The sequence below is a fragment of the Stenella coeruleoalba genome, assembly GCF_951394435.1.
Source record: "Stenella coeruleoalba genome assembly, chromosome: 4".
NCBI lineage: Eukaryota > Metazoa > Chordata > Mammalia > Artiodactyla > Delphinidae > Stenella > Stenella coeruleoalba.
In genome coordinates, this window is record NC_137149.1 from 146,857,638 (window position 1) to 146,872,919 (window position 15,282).

At 45.7% G+C, this 15,282-nt stretch overlaps 1 protein-coding gene across 6 annotated transcripts in view; it reads right to left on the reverse strand.

Annotated features, from left to right (window-relative positions):
• Positions 1 to 15,282, reverse strand: part of RAPGEF2 (Rap guanine nucleotide exchange factor 2) — a 246,004-nt gene that overhangs the window by 146,406 nt on the left and 84,316 nt on the right. For 5 of the 6 annotated variants that reach the window (XM_079919702.1, XM_079919703.1, XM_079919701.1 and 2 more), the window contains one exon: positions 12,176 to 12,232. In XM_079919702.1, coding sequence (XP_079775828.1) covers positions 12,176 to 12,232 — 57 coding nt within the window. Of the gene's footprint in view, positions 1 to 995; positions 1,128 to 12,171; positions 12,233 to 15,282 lie in introns of all 6 variants that reach the window. The other variant, XM_079919706.1, reaches the window with a different exon arrangement.

Sequence of the window (15,282 nt, forward strand, 5' to 3'; positions counted from 1 at the left end):
CACCTGCCAATGCAGGGGACATGGGTTCGAGCCCTGATCCGGGAAGATCCCACATGCCGCGGAGCAACGAAGCCCGTGCGCCACAACTACTGAGCCCGCATGCCACAACTACTGAAGCCCGCGTGCCTAGAGCCCGTGCTTTGCAACAAGAGAAGCCACCACAATGAGAAGCCTGCACACCGCAATGAAGAGTAGCCCCTGCTCGCCACAAGTAGAGGAAGCCCGCGCGCAGAAACAAAGACCCAACACAGCCAAAAATAAATAAATAAATTATAAATAAATAAATTTAAAACAATCATTTACCTAGCTTAGGGGAAAAAGTGTACTTGTCTTCCTTAACATAAGGTCACAGCATAATTATTCATTCTGATTTCTGTCAAGTAAAAGTGTCAGATGCAAAAATAGTTTAAATTTTTTTAACAAGTAATAAAACACTGAAATAAAAAGAAGAAAAAAGGAATTACCTTGTAAACTTTTAATCTACTGTTGCACTTACCACGTTCCCTTTATCACCAAAAGATTGGTCAAGAGAAATGAAATCTAGTAGGAAATCAAGGTTGATCACCACTAACTAGACATGTGAGCAGAGCTGTACAGAGGCTCAGTAAACACCAATGACCAGCCCGTAGTTGTTATCATGGTAAGAAGCACAATAAATGTCACCATGGTCCAGATGAACTGTGACGCAGAGAACATAGCAAACATTCCCTGGCTTTTTAGTTATTCAACATCTGTCCTTTTTGAAAGTAAAATTACTATGGACAAAATGAACACAATGTAAACTCAGCTTTCCTGGAGCTGAACAGAAAACACGCGTGAAGTCAAAGGCAACCCATGTCCAAAATGGATAAAACACTTGTGACAGCAAACAGTCTGGCCCCCCGAATACCCACCGATTACCCTACAATTAGGGCTGACTCTTCGTCTCAGGAGAGCCTTGGTAAAGATTTAAGGAAGTGAAGAGAAGAAACTGGTCCCCCATCTCTGTCACTTACTATAATTTCATTTGCCTGTTTCTCTCCCTTTTCCAAAAAATTCAAATCTTAACTCCCAAGAGCTGTGTCTGCCGGTGGAGGCATCTGCAGAGAATGACCATTCGAACGCTGACTGGATCTGGTGAGCGTCTACTACGTGCCATGCCAAATAAAAGTCACGATGTCTTTATTAGTGAGGTGTCTCTTTTAAAGATTCATGTCTTGCAAAAGCAAACTAATTAGAACTAAGAATACAAAAACAGTGAGTCTCATTTTAAAGATGCTCTGGAAACAGCTGTAAGCTAGAGAAACACACCCCCTCACCTTTCACACCCACACCCCACAGGACTCAGGTTTGGTTTCTGTTCTGAAAATTCCTCGTTGTGAGATACCATCATAAAATCTGTTTAACTCAGTCTTAATCAGCCAGAAAAGTGTCCTGACCTCATCTGAAACCACTGTGCTATCTCATTTAGCCTGTTCTGTGCTTTCCCCTCTCATGTATAATTACACGTCAGGCAGGCAAGTGTTTCAGCATGAGGCACGACGCTTCCCTTCAAGGTCTGCAAATACGGCCCTTCTCACAGGGCACCTGTCACCTGTGGGGCTCTATAGGTGCCAAGCGACGACTGTTCGTTTTTTTAAAGAAAAGATGAAAAGGAAATTACCTAGCAGTAACAGCATCAAACTTGTCTACACTTAGAGGGGACGCAAAATGAATCCGAGATCTTGCTTGCAGACACACTGGCGATGAAGCTGGCTAACAGAAGACTGATTAGTGTAATAATTATTATTGTTCATATTACCTACGACTAATACTGCGACTTGATTCTGTCTAGTGGTCCTCAAGCTTTAACGTACACATGAGTCCCCTGGAATGCGAAGTAAAAATGCATGTTCCCAGGCTCTACCCATCCCGCCAACACCCCAGAACCTGATCAAGGGTGGGAGAACCATCACGATGCCGTCTAAACAAACATTCCAGGGGATTCTTATGCGTGGGGGCTTGTCAAGTTGAAAAACCATGAGAAAAACTGCCTAGAACTCAAGCCCCAACTGGAACAAATGGCAGGGGAAAAAAACCCCAAAAAATGACAACTCTGTCAACTGTCGATACAACGTTTCATTCGCTAATGGCATTTAAATTTTTCTCAAATAGTTGTTTTATGTTTTAAAACTATGAGCTAAGGAGTTCCATCAAGGGTTGTTGAAACAATAAAAGGTGAATCTTGGAATAACTCTAACTGACCATTTCCAAGTAACTTTAGTCCTGTATCACCAGTAACAGGTAGAGAAGAGAAGCCTAAAGATTAAAGGGGTACATCTAGCAAAACAGGACTTGCCAATCTCTCCCATCACCAAAATGACACTTAGAGACGACCTGCAAGTGTCAGACGGAGCTAAGAACTCCAACGGACAAATGATTTGTGACACCAGCACCTCCCCGCGCTACAGCTGGCAAGATGAAGCCCAGAAGTGCGGCCCTCTGCAAAGCTCCTGTTCTGATTTCATCCACAGGGACGCAATGAATCAAGGTAAACGAAACAAAACAAGCAAACAAAATATAAACAGTCCATCACAAAATGATCGATGCGCCGTGCGATCAGAAAGAAGGACCCTGAAGCCATCGAGACCGTCCGGCCCTGCCGCCCACTCCTCCCCGGCTAAACCAAAACGTCCCGCGCAGCCTGGGGACGAGAGGCCTACGTAACCTGCTCCCACGCTCTCCCGCCTGCCTTGCCTCTACTCCTCAGCCCAACCCCCCTCCTGGGCGGCACCTGCCCACCTTCTAAGTCACCCCACACCCCGAAGGAATGGCTCCAACACCACTTCCTCAAAAGGTCTTCTCACTTACTGTTTCCCACACTCCAAAATGCGTGTTCAAATTTAGCCTGTTCTGGGCTTTTCTCTGTCGATTTCTCATCCCTGAGCTTCCTAGGGGTCTCCCTCCACCTGCACGGGGGGCTGCAGCTCGTGGCAACGGAGCAGATCTCAGCAGCATCTGCTCAGGGAACTGAGACCAAGATACACCTCCGCTTATAACCCTCAGTTCCTGGACCGGAGGAAGCCCAGCCCCACTAGCCAGCACCTGGAAGCAGCAGTTTGTTGCCGAGCAAAGAGCCAAGGTTTGGGAACACACGTTCTTTCACACCAGCCGTGCGGTCCTGGTGACGTCAGCCCCGGGGGTTCTGGTTCCCCGACCGTAAAACGGGGATATTAGTCCCTCTTCACAACGTCACTCTGATGTAATGACACGGTACGTATCAAGCACCTTGCAGAGCAGGGACATAAAACACTGCTTCTCTTCCTCTCTTTCCCTCCCTCACAACCCACCCTGCAAGGGTCAGCCTACACCTCTACTCTCTGCTCCGAACCCCAGCAGATCCTGGGCTTCAGACGCCCTGCTCAGCCGTCCTCCACCTTTTCCTCCACATAGACCTCAAGGCCTTTGAAAAAACTTGCTGTTCCCACTCCTAAAGGGTACCTTCTGCCTAGGAAACGCATCACTCGCCCTTTGAATTCCAGGTTAACGACCACTTCCTCTGAGAAACGTTTCCGTATCTTCCACATAAAGTGAGTCCCTCTGTCCTGGGTTCCCAGACACTCGGGATTTGCTCACACGAAGCAGAGCGACATCGTTTACCTCGGAAGCCTTCTCCCGTTAGCTCTTAAACTCCTCTAGCGCCCCAGTACCCCCAGCAGACACACTAGGTATGGCTCGACTGGCACTCAGACATTGTATTAACCAATGTATTAACAGCTGAATAGACACCAACTCAGATATGGTGTTAAAATGACTGAAAGTCAAAGACGTGAGTTTCAATTTACCAGGGACTGGAGAAATGAAGCGAGGCTTAAAGAACGTCCTCAGCAATACCCTAGAGGTGCACAGGGTGGCAGTGTCTCCCCACGAAAGGGCTGCGTGTGCAGCGGCGCGGTCCCCGTTAACGAAGCCGGGGGAGAATGAACACGAGGGACCAAGTCCAAGTTGACAAGGGGGTTGAAAGGATAGTAAGATAATACATCACAAGAAAACAAATTAAGTCAGCAAAGGCGATTATGCGAGCGCAAAAAAGCAACTTGGGAAAAAAGCTACAGTTGAAAAAAGTTATTCAGTTATACTGAAAAAAGTTATTCAGTTGTTAATACAACGTGAAAACTTAAGTGGAGCCCAGTTGGCTAAAAGGCTGCGGGGGGGTGGGGGGAAAGGCGGGGGAGGGGCTCTGGGCAAGGGCACACGTGTCCTAGTGGACGCGGAGCTGACACCCACCTCCTGCCGGCCACAAACCGACACCTAACCCAAGTCTCTGCGTGTGTGTTTGCAGGGGGGTGGGTGAGTCAGCCAACAGAAACTGAAGGAATGGTCCCCAAGCAAGAAAACCCAAACAGTCGGGGACCAGAAATCGGTGCCCAAGGAGGGCGTCGCGGGTACGGGAAGGAGTTCCTCCCGGTGAGCAGATGAGGGGCAGCACGGCACTGGCACGGCACAAGGGCCTGGGGTAGAGAGCACCCTGCGGCGCTGCATGCCGGCGACAGCTACGGCGGCAGCAGGGCCCGGAGACGCACGAGGCGGCAACCGCGTGGGAACAACGGCGGGCAATACGGGCGGAAACGCCCAGAAACGGTGGAGAGGACGCCCACTCAGGGAGAGGTGGGGGCACGCAGCCGCGTGCGCCAACACGCGTCAGGACTCGGGGAGGTTTACAAAGAGAGGCTGCATTCTATTATATATACGACCCAGATGCCACGCCACGTCCAAACGACAAAGCCGGCGGCACCTGGGAGAGATGGGAACGGGATTCTTACCACCCGGGCCTACCGGCTCCACATCTCGAGCTGAGAAGCCAGATGGGCAATAAAACGAGGACCATACAAAGTTCCACGAAGTAAGTGGAGCCCGCTAGCAGGGAACCCAGAGGGACAGCCCCCCGTGACCACGGCTAGGAGAGCACCCGTCTCTTTCCCTGTATCTGCTGTCCCAGCAGCGTCATCCAACGGAAGGATAAAACCAGAAAACAGAAAGTCCGCCTAAATTTCTCCCGCCGCACAACCCCCACCCCATTCTGTGGGCTCCGCTCGGAAGCCTCTGCTGAAGTTCACGGCCTCGCTCTTGGCCCCCTACACTGTTACTAGACTCCTCTCACCGGCACAGACTTGTACTGTCAAATGTACAGTTATGCCGATAACCAAAGCAGGAAGAATTTTACCTGTTGACAATAAATCACCCTCTACCCCTTTCCTGGGAATCCAGCAGTTGATTCAGTAGGACGTGGCGAGGCCCTTGGGACAGAAGCCTGTCCAGCCCTCTTCCCACCCTAACGGCTACTGCAATGGATCCGAGCCGGATTTCCTATGAACGAAGTGTTCCAGGGCTTAAAACAGAAGTCCTAACAATGGCCACCTTCCAAGATGCAGATGGCTTTTCAGATACACAATAACTGTACTCTTTTTCACAAATACATGACATCACTTCTGCTACTGGGTTTATCAAAAAGTTTAATAACTGTTTTTCTTGCTCCTCTGATGGGGCTCTAAGCTTTAAGCTCAAAGACAGAACATGCCTTATGTATTTCTGTACGGCCAACGGCACAAAGTAAGCTCACAAGAAAAGTTAATGCAACATGGCAAGTGTGGGCCCTGACAACACCAGGTCACGGTCAAAAGAAAGGTGAAGTGCACACACCCGCAGGATGTACTCAGGCATGAAGTGTAGAACGTATGATAGAAAGAGCTCTATGGAGAGTTAAAATGTACATTTCTGACGTACAGAATAGCAATACTGTACTACAAAATTATGCACTTCATAATATTTCATCACAAATTCTCACACTTATGAAAACAACACATTTTAAAAGTGGAGGGTAACTTTTTGTTCCATTTCCTGAAAGTTCTACATTGTAAGGAAGTTACTTCACTTTTATCACTTAAAACTCTGAAGGAAAAAAGCATCATTTTAACATGAAGTTTTTCAGAAAGTTCTTAGCCTCCTCTCAATAAATTATAGGGGCTAGACCAACAAACAGGATAAATCAGTAACATCAATAAAAACTCCAAGAACTGATGGAAATACTGAGGCTATTTCAGCTTTATTTTGAAAATATTTTATTTTGAAAATATTAAAGTATTTTGAGAATATTTTTGTTTTGAATAAATTAATATTTTGAAAATATAGGGGATAAGTGGACATAATTTTTTTAACTGTGATAATTCACTTAACAAGCAGAGGGAACAATATAAAGAACAATACTAAAGAATTAGTAAAGCCAAAGATTCTATAGACTCACTGTGCAGTCTTTCTTAAATTTATAAAATCCATTTTAAAAATGAAATGAGGGAGTGATGTCTTGGGAGTTATGAAGTTACTCAATAAACTTATTTTTGAATGAAAGAAAAAAACTCACTACAGATTACATACATATGGCAATCCATCAGTCAATGATTCAGCTAGACTGAGGGCAGAGGGCTACACCCAAGGGCTCGACGATTTCTCAAATTTAAGACAGCAGCCCAAATGAACTCTTCTGAAAACTACCAATGGGTCACGAAATTAATTCACAAATCTGCATCTTTCAGTTACACACTGCAGTTTCATTTGCACGACAAACCTGTCCCTCTTCTACAGAAAACTGGCACCCGAATTGCTAAAGAGAACTCGGACATCCAGAGACTGACCAAATTCACACCAAATCCGCCCACCCACTGCCAAGGTCCCGGGTGATGGGAACGGCACTACCAGCTCACAAGCACCGTGACCCGCAATGACCAGAAAGCATAGGGAGCGAGCTCCATGTTACTATAAACACCTATAGTTAAGAGGAGTTCAGAGGTTTTTATTCACTAAGTAGTTTCACAGAGAATTGATAGGAAGAACCGAACACCTAACCCGCAGTCGGCTGTTTTACCCAGAAGTCAGGCCATAAAGAAGGTCTCTTCCTGCTGATCTAGCAAAGGAATATATTCCTTGAAATAAATGCAAAAAATGACAACAGAGAACAGACAAGATGCAAATGTCTACGCTGGGCACGGCACATGTAAATCTGAACTAAACACAGTCCCTGCCCTGATGGAGTTTACAGACTAAATACATTTGTTAATGTTTTTATTTTACTACTCTTTCACTCACCACAAAAATAAAACATTTTCATTCAAAGACTAACAGTAAATATAAAAATATCATTATTGGCAAGAAAGCTTCAAGTATCGCCATATGTACGTAAAACAATCTTAAGTCTATTTGTGGGTATGCGCGTATCCACGCGTGCCTATTTGAATTGTCATACTTACACAGAGCACACGTGTACATCACAACACACCAAGCTCAGGGCTGAGCACCTTTATCCTACAAGTCTGTGCAAAGGCTAAGTCTTTAGAGTGTCATGCCTTCAAGTCAACGAAAACCTCAGGTTTCACCTTTTCCTTATACACACGCACAAGCACAGTAAACTCATGGAAACATGGACACTCCAAATAGTGGTTACATATTGCTGGGAAAGAAAGGAAGGCAGATTTGAAGTATTTTGTCTCCTGAGGGAAAATAAACAAAAAAAGCAAAGCAACCTAGGTAGTAGGTAGTGCTTTTGTAAAAATTTTCTTAAAAGACTACGATGTAGATGGCATCTCTGGTGGTGCAGTGGTTAAGAATCCGCCTGCCAATGCAGGGGACATGGGTTCAAGCCCTGGTCCGGGAAGATCCCACATGCCGTGGAGCAACTAAGCCCATGCGCCACAACTACTGAGCCCGTGAGCCACAGCTACTGAGCCCAGGGGCCTAGAGCCCGTGCTCTGCAACAAGAGAAGCCACCGCAATGAGAAGCCCGCGCACTGCAACCAAGAGTAGCCCTCACTTGCTGCAACCGGAGAAAGCCCGCGCGCGGCAACAAAGACCCAACTCAGCCCAAAATAAATTAAATAAATTAATTAAAAGTAATAAAAATTTTAAAAATTAAAAAAAATTAAAATAAAAAGACTACGATGTAAAAGTAAATAAAAGCTTGGCCACATCCGAAAGGAGAAAGCAGTACAATAACTGGGTATGGGCCAGAGCCCAGGAGAGCTTCCTAAGGACGGAGACACAGCACCTCACCCTGTGTGGGAAACAGGGCGGGACCCAGGGGGTAGGAAGAGCAACACTGCAGGGAGGGCAGCTCTCCCTCCAGGAGGGCAAGGGGACAGGAGCACAGGCAGCTCTGAGCCCAGATGGGCCACTGGAGGAGGAGGGGCACGCGGAGCGGACAGGGCGCGCTGCGGTGGAAACAGGAAACCCAGCCGTGGAGTGAAGAGACCCGTAAGCGCAGGCAGAGGGGCAGCTGGGCCGGAGGTTCGGAGGTTACAGATTTCAGTGAAAATGCCTGAAAAGACTCCACGAGCCTCCACGCAGCTTCCTCTGAAAAAGGAACAATTTCCTCTCCTGCAATAAGGGGAGATAAACCCCGTAACAAAGTGCTCTGAAAACTCTTCTGGAAACCAAAGCATTCAGTCCGACCCGTGCGTAGCAATCGGGCCCACGGTTCAGGGATACCCGTGTTTAGAGAGCGGCTGTGTGTGCAGGGCGTAAAAAAGATACATCTGAATGGTCGAATTTCTGATCTAAAGGTTTTTAGCACTTTACATGTAACTATATATTAAACTGAAATGGTGAGGATGGCTGGCCATTAAAGAGAAAGTAAGGAGAACGAACGCACTTGTTTATCTCCTTTCTTAAATTCTCTAAAATAAGTGCCTCAGGTGAAATGAGTATTATCTCACTTAGTATTTCCAAGCTAGCAAAATACCCAGCATCTAACAGATAGCAAATGAAAGAAAGGCAGAAATTACCTGATGTTCCTGTCCACTGTGTAAAGCTCAACTAATCGTACCTAATTAAATGGGCAAGTCTACACTTTAAAAATTCCGTTTTATCAGAACCACAGCTCTCTCCTGAATCACAATATAATTTTAAAGGGCATACTGTTTGTCATACTGTTCCTGTTAAAACAGTAACACCAGGGGAATTAGAACAGTGCTGTCATCATTCCTTCCTAAAGAAAGTTTAAAGCAGCTAAAACACTGGGAGAACAAAACGTAAATTACCAAAACAGTGAATGGAGTGAGAACGCTGCCCGCGGCTGACATTCCTGTGCGCCGACCATGTGCGCCCTGCTCTACCTCCTTCACACCGAGCCCTGCATCTCAGCCTCACGCCAGCCGGAAACACTGAACCCTGTGATCACTGTGTCCCCACTTTACAGGTAATAAAAAGGAGGCACAGAGGTGGATCAGAAGAGTACTGTATTTACCTGGTGAAATTACTGGAATCATAGACTCGGAAGTCACCAGCACGCAAACATAATAAGGAAAATGAGTACTCATCTCTTGGTCATAAAACAAAATTCTGAAAGTCTTTGATATTTCAACTGCACTGTTGTTCTCCAGGCTCAAGCACAGACTCATTTCCCCCTAAGAGGTCATGACAACAGGTCCCAAAAAAGAGGGGTGGTATTACTAAGTTATTGCAGATTTATATACACCCCAAATACAAGAGTTCTTTAAGTTTCAAAACCGCGCTTACACCGACTGTTCAGAGCAGAGACAAGTCTGTTCAAGGATCACAGAGGAAAATCCTCCCACTACCCTTCAACACAAGCTTGGTCAAATACTAGGAATCTGACTGAGGGTATCTGCACTTAGTCTCTGAATTTTTGGTCATAGGAAATCATGATCTACCAAATACCCATAGATTCTTCATTGCTTAGGAACACTGCCACCTCATTCTCATTAGTCCAAAACAAACAATTACTGCAGTCAACTCTTGCTGCAAACTCCTGAATGCATTCAATTTAGGATTATCCAAGTCACGGCTTTGCATGATTCGCAGGGCTCCTATTCACCGTCTAAACTGACTTTAAAAAGAGAAAGCAAATATGTCTAAAACACTGCAATCTACCTTCCATTTAAATGAACAATAAATGGTAATTGTCAGGAAGCCGGCACAATGTGGGCAGAAGTGCTGGTGGGTTTCAGGGGCCGCCACCACCCCTTGGGGAGGCCACCCCAGGGAGAGATGCAGTCCTCGCACCTGCATGCACACAGCATCATTTTCTACAGAGGCATGAAGAAGGCTGGGAAATGCTGCTGTGTGGGGGGCAGCTAGGGCTGCAGAGTCACCAGGTCTGGGCACAAGTCCAGATCCCGAGTTGAGCAGTGACACAGGCCTCAGCACCGCATATCTAAAACGGGGGTGATGAAAGATCTACCTGCAAGACGGCTGCAAGGAGGAATGAAATCAATGCACACAGAGCACGGATTTGAGTGTGTGGGACGGACGAAGGGCTTGTTACACGTTTGCTATTGCCTCGTCTTCGACACGGCCCAAACCATGTTTCAGAGGGAAAGGACTGAAATACACGTCAGTAATATTCATCAGAGATTGCCAACCCTGACAGGTGTACACCCGTTAAACGGATAGCTTTTAATTGCTCCTGAAAGAGGACAAATAGTCTTAAGTTATTTACATCATGATTCCTTCAAGGATAAATATGTTAAGGGCATTGGCCCCTGGTGTGAGTTTTCTCATTACCACTTATGTCTGGGTTATTTACTGCTCTTATCTATTGCATGTATATTCTCTGAAGCCCTAGATGGATACTGACAGCCAAGAACCATCCTGCATCAGATCCACCCATATCTTCTACAATCCATCCGTGACGGCCCCGTCCCTCCATCTGCCCAAGTTCAAGCACTGTCACCTCAGATGACTGCAATTCTCTCCTAAAAGATTTCCCTGCCCGTCCACTCAACCTAATCCACCCTTTGAGGGGATGTGTGGGGCTGGGAGGCGTCTGGTCACAACATTTTGCTGCTTGAAAACTGGCCGCCTACCTACAGACTAAAAGAGACTTAAGAAAGATAAACAACCAATAAACAACCTGTACCAAAAACAATTTGAGACAAAGAAATTTGATTATTTTCATGATATGAAAATTATTTCTTAAGGTTTGATGATAATATTGTGGTTAAGTGTTTTTTTTTAAGTCTATCTTTTAAAGATAAAAACACATATCAAAACAATGATGGCTGAATTGATATGTCTGGATTTACTTCAAAATAATCCACCGGAGGTGGAGGAAGAGATGAAACATCATTGCTTGTCAGTCGACAACGTGGCAAGGTGAGTCCACGGGGGCCCGTTTTACTACTGTCGCTAATACTGTGAACATCTGTAATTTTCCAGAATAAAATGTAATTGAGGAGGAAAAGCACTTATTTCCAGTTGTCTAAAGAATCGAGGATGACTTTTTCAACAACACATTCACACGCAAGTGTGACTGTGGCCTGCCCCTTCTCCTGACTCCACACACCCCACGCCATGCGCTCTAAACTGGCCGCACCGTTCAACACGTGACGCCAGGCCCCTCCCGCTCTGTCCCTGTACACACAGTGCCTCCTGCCAAGAAAGTCCCACGAGACCACCAGACACGCTAGGAGATCCAGGGCAAAGGGCCCCTTCTCCGAGACCCTCCCCTGCACCCCTCCTGTACAAACCTATAGTCTCAGCTATTCTGGTGGGTTAGTTTTCATTGTTGTTGCTTTCCTTTTTCCTATTTCTACCTCCCTCAAAAGATTATAGCCACCCTAAGGGCAGAAGCTGTATTTTATTTATTTCATTAAAGATTCCCTATAATATGCATGGAAAATAGTAATTACTGAGTGAGTGCCTTGAAAAACAGGAAGGAAAGTCAACAGAACAACCGTCATTCACAGCAAACATTAACAAAACAATATGTCTAGTAAATCAGAGCTTAAGTATCCGTAACACACCAATACTTATCTACTGAATGTTTATCACATTGCTTAAAAAACTAGTTGCCATTTTTTCAAGGAGTATGTTACAGATCTTAAAAGGAACATCAATATGATTTAAAGAAGAAACTTTCCTTTGGAAAGACTCTACACTATTTCTCATTTCATAAAAGTCAAAATACTCCATAATGTGAAATACTATCTCCAGCCACACGTGAGTAACATATAGATGCTGATGTGAACTTATCAGCAAAGGACTGAAATAGTTGAAATGCTTCACATTTCTAAATTATGCAATGAAAGTTAATGCAAAATTAAGGCAGTGCTGACTTGACAAGGTGCCCCTAGTACTTCTTTGATACTTTAAGGACATCATCTAGCCACTGCATTACACATTGTGCAAAGACAAAGGAAACACCTACTAGTATAAAACTTCATTGGCTTCATGTCTTTCATATCTCACAGTTTCACACATTAACCTGTAAAACAAAAAATAAAGACACGAGTTCATCGTTTGTCATGAAAAAACATACTAATAGTTTAAAAACATAAATGAGATATTATGTAGAAAATTAACATTACTTTTAGGAATTGTCACAATCAATTGTCACAATCAATCATTCATTCATATCACAAGATAAATATTTGTGGTGCCTAGGTTAACAAAATAAAATGAAATCTGGTAAAGAGATGCTAGAAAAGAAACATTTTGTTAGATGTCAGCTTCACCTAGTTTATTTCATAGGGAACAAAATTGTATGTGTTTTATACTTTGTAAATGACATGTGGACAAATTAATGTTCTCCAAGGTAAACAGAAAGTGAGAGAGAACCTGAAAATTAGAAAGGAAAACCTACTAACTTAAAAAGTGATAACATAATTCACAGTTTAACATTAATGTTACTTAACAGTATGGAATTTCAGACAAAAGTAGGCTTTTATTAAAGTGCGTTTTTTTATGACTAAGGACTAAATGAATGCTTTACAACTTAAAGATTTATTTACTTCAAATGATTCATCCCTGAGGAAAATAAACTATGAAAATTATAGAAAACATGAATAAATGTTTAAATATTCAAAATTACCTCAAGAGCAGCATCTTCAAAAAGCATCTTATTATATTAAGCCCATGTAAAATTTCCCAAAAGTTACAGAAATGTAAAAGAGAAAAGGATTATTCTTCTTAAGAAGGAACTAGGAAATAGAAAAGGCTGGCTGTAAAAGTGACTGTTTCGGGCTTCCCTGGTGGCACAGTGGTTGAGAGTCCGCCTGCCGATGCAGGGGACCCGGGCTCGTGCCCCAGTCCGGGAGGATCCCACATGCCGCGGAGTGGCTGGGCCCGTGAGCCATGGCCGCTGAGCCATGGCTGAGCGCGTCCGGAGCCTGTGCTCCGCAACGGGAGAGGCCACAACAGTGAGAGGTCTGTGTACCGCAAAAAAAAAAAAAAAAAAAAAAAAAAAGTGACTGTTTCAACAGCAGTGCCATTTTGGTCAGCGGGGCTACCAGTCCCCATCTGTGAAAACACTGGGATCAACACACATCCACCTTTCCGCTGTTTGCACGCTCTTGATTTTTCACTTGAAAACGACCCTCCTGGGTTCTCTTTTGCCTTGAAGCAGCACCCTGCTTCAAAGGCCCCCTCAGCCTCTCAATCCCTTACCCGAAACTTCCACTCAACTCCAGAAGGTAGCATCGAACCTTGAATACACATCATTAAACAAAGTTTTAATAGACTGCATCGTACCAATTCTTCCTAGGAAAGGATGAGAGACACAAGGAATGGGTCTAAAAATACCAGGTGTTTAAATTATGTAACCGACTCTGCCCTGTTTCCTGTTACACCCTTTTCACTGGATCCTGGTCCTTCTACGGTTGACCCTGTACTCCTGCAGGCTCACCCCTCCCACACCATCATCCGTTTCCCCCTCTCTCCTAAATCACTTCCTTAATACACAAACACACCTTATGCCCACTGTGTGGGGAAGGAGACATGCTTGGCCCCATATCCGCCTCCAGCTACCATCCATACTCCGCTTTTCCCGCAACAGAAATTCTCCTTTTAGAGCTGTCTACGGGAATACACCGTCTCCATTCTCTCGCCCTCCTCCCTCTCCTCCATCACTGGGTCCCTGAAACTCAACAAAAAGGGGGGTCGGGGGGAGCTGCTGGCGGCCTAGTGTGTAGGACTCCGCGCTTCCAGGGACAGGGCCTGGGTTCAATCCCTGGTTGGGGAACTGAGCTCCCACAAGCCGTGTGGCCAAAACACAAAAACAACTCTGAGAGCTGTCAGCTTCCTCTGTGTTATCTAAATCTTTTCTGACCTTGCATTAATGCCACTTCTCAGCAACACATGATGACTCCCTTTTCCTTACAGCATTTTCTGCTCTAAGTCTCCTGGTTTTCCTCTTATTCGTCATTTTTTCAGTCTCCTTTGGACTGTCTGCCCCTCTCACTCCTCTACCTGACTCGAAATGCATCACCTCCAGGGGCTGTCCGCCCTCTTCTCCTCTGCACCATGTAACCTCATCCAGTCTGTGATTTTTTTTTTTTTTTTTTTTTTGCGGTACGTGGGCCTCTCACTGCTGTGGCCTCTTCCGTTGCGAAGCACAGGCTCCGGACGCGCAGGCTCAGCGGCCATGGCTCACGGGCCCAGCTGCTCCACGGCATGTGGGATCCTCCCGGACAGGGGCACGAACCCGTGTCCCCTGCATTGGCAGGCGGACTCTCAACCACTGCGCCACCAGGGAAGCCCCAGTCTGTGATTTTTAATGTAATCCGTAAGCTGATGCTCCAAAGCCATGCCCCACACCTAACCTCTCACCGTGACACCACGCATCCAAATGCCTACTCGGTGGAATAACCGCTCCATGTTCAAAATGTCCAACAGCTCTTAAATTCCTTCCCCCCAAATCTGCTCTCCCACAGTCAGAACCCAATCGTCTAGGCCAAAACCTTGGAGTCGCCATCCTTGACTCTCCTCCCTCTCCTTCAAATCCCATCTTTCCGCCACGTCCTGTTTCCAAAATCCACCCTCCCAGGCAGACCACGTTCACCACCTGCCAGTGAAAACCCAGTCGCAGCCACCATCCCACTGTCATCTCCTACCAGGACCACACAGGTAGATTCTGAGTCCGTTCTGCACACCTGTTGTCCATTCTCCAGACATGACGTCACATCACCTCGCACCTGCTCTTTTTAAAATTTATTTACTTATTTATTTATCTATCTATTTATGTTGGCTGCATAGGGTCTTAGTCACAGCACGCGGGATCTTTCTTCCTTGCGGTGTGCGGGCTTCTATGTCACACCTGCTCTTAATCTCCACTGCCTTTACATGAAAATCCAAACTCCTATCCTTGAATACGCAGCCCTGCGCTGCTGACTACACTTAGCATCCTATAGTTACTCTCCCACGGCCCCTGCCTGTTCCCCCCGTGGGCATCGGGGGCCCATCGGCACTGCAGGGCTCTCCGCACAGCTGAGCCAACCCAAGTGTTCCCTCCTTTCAGCCACAAAGTCAAAGCAGCCG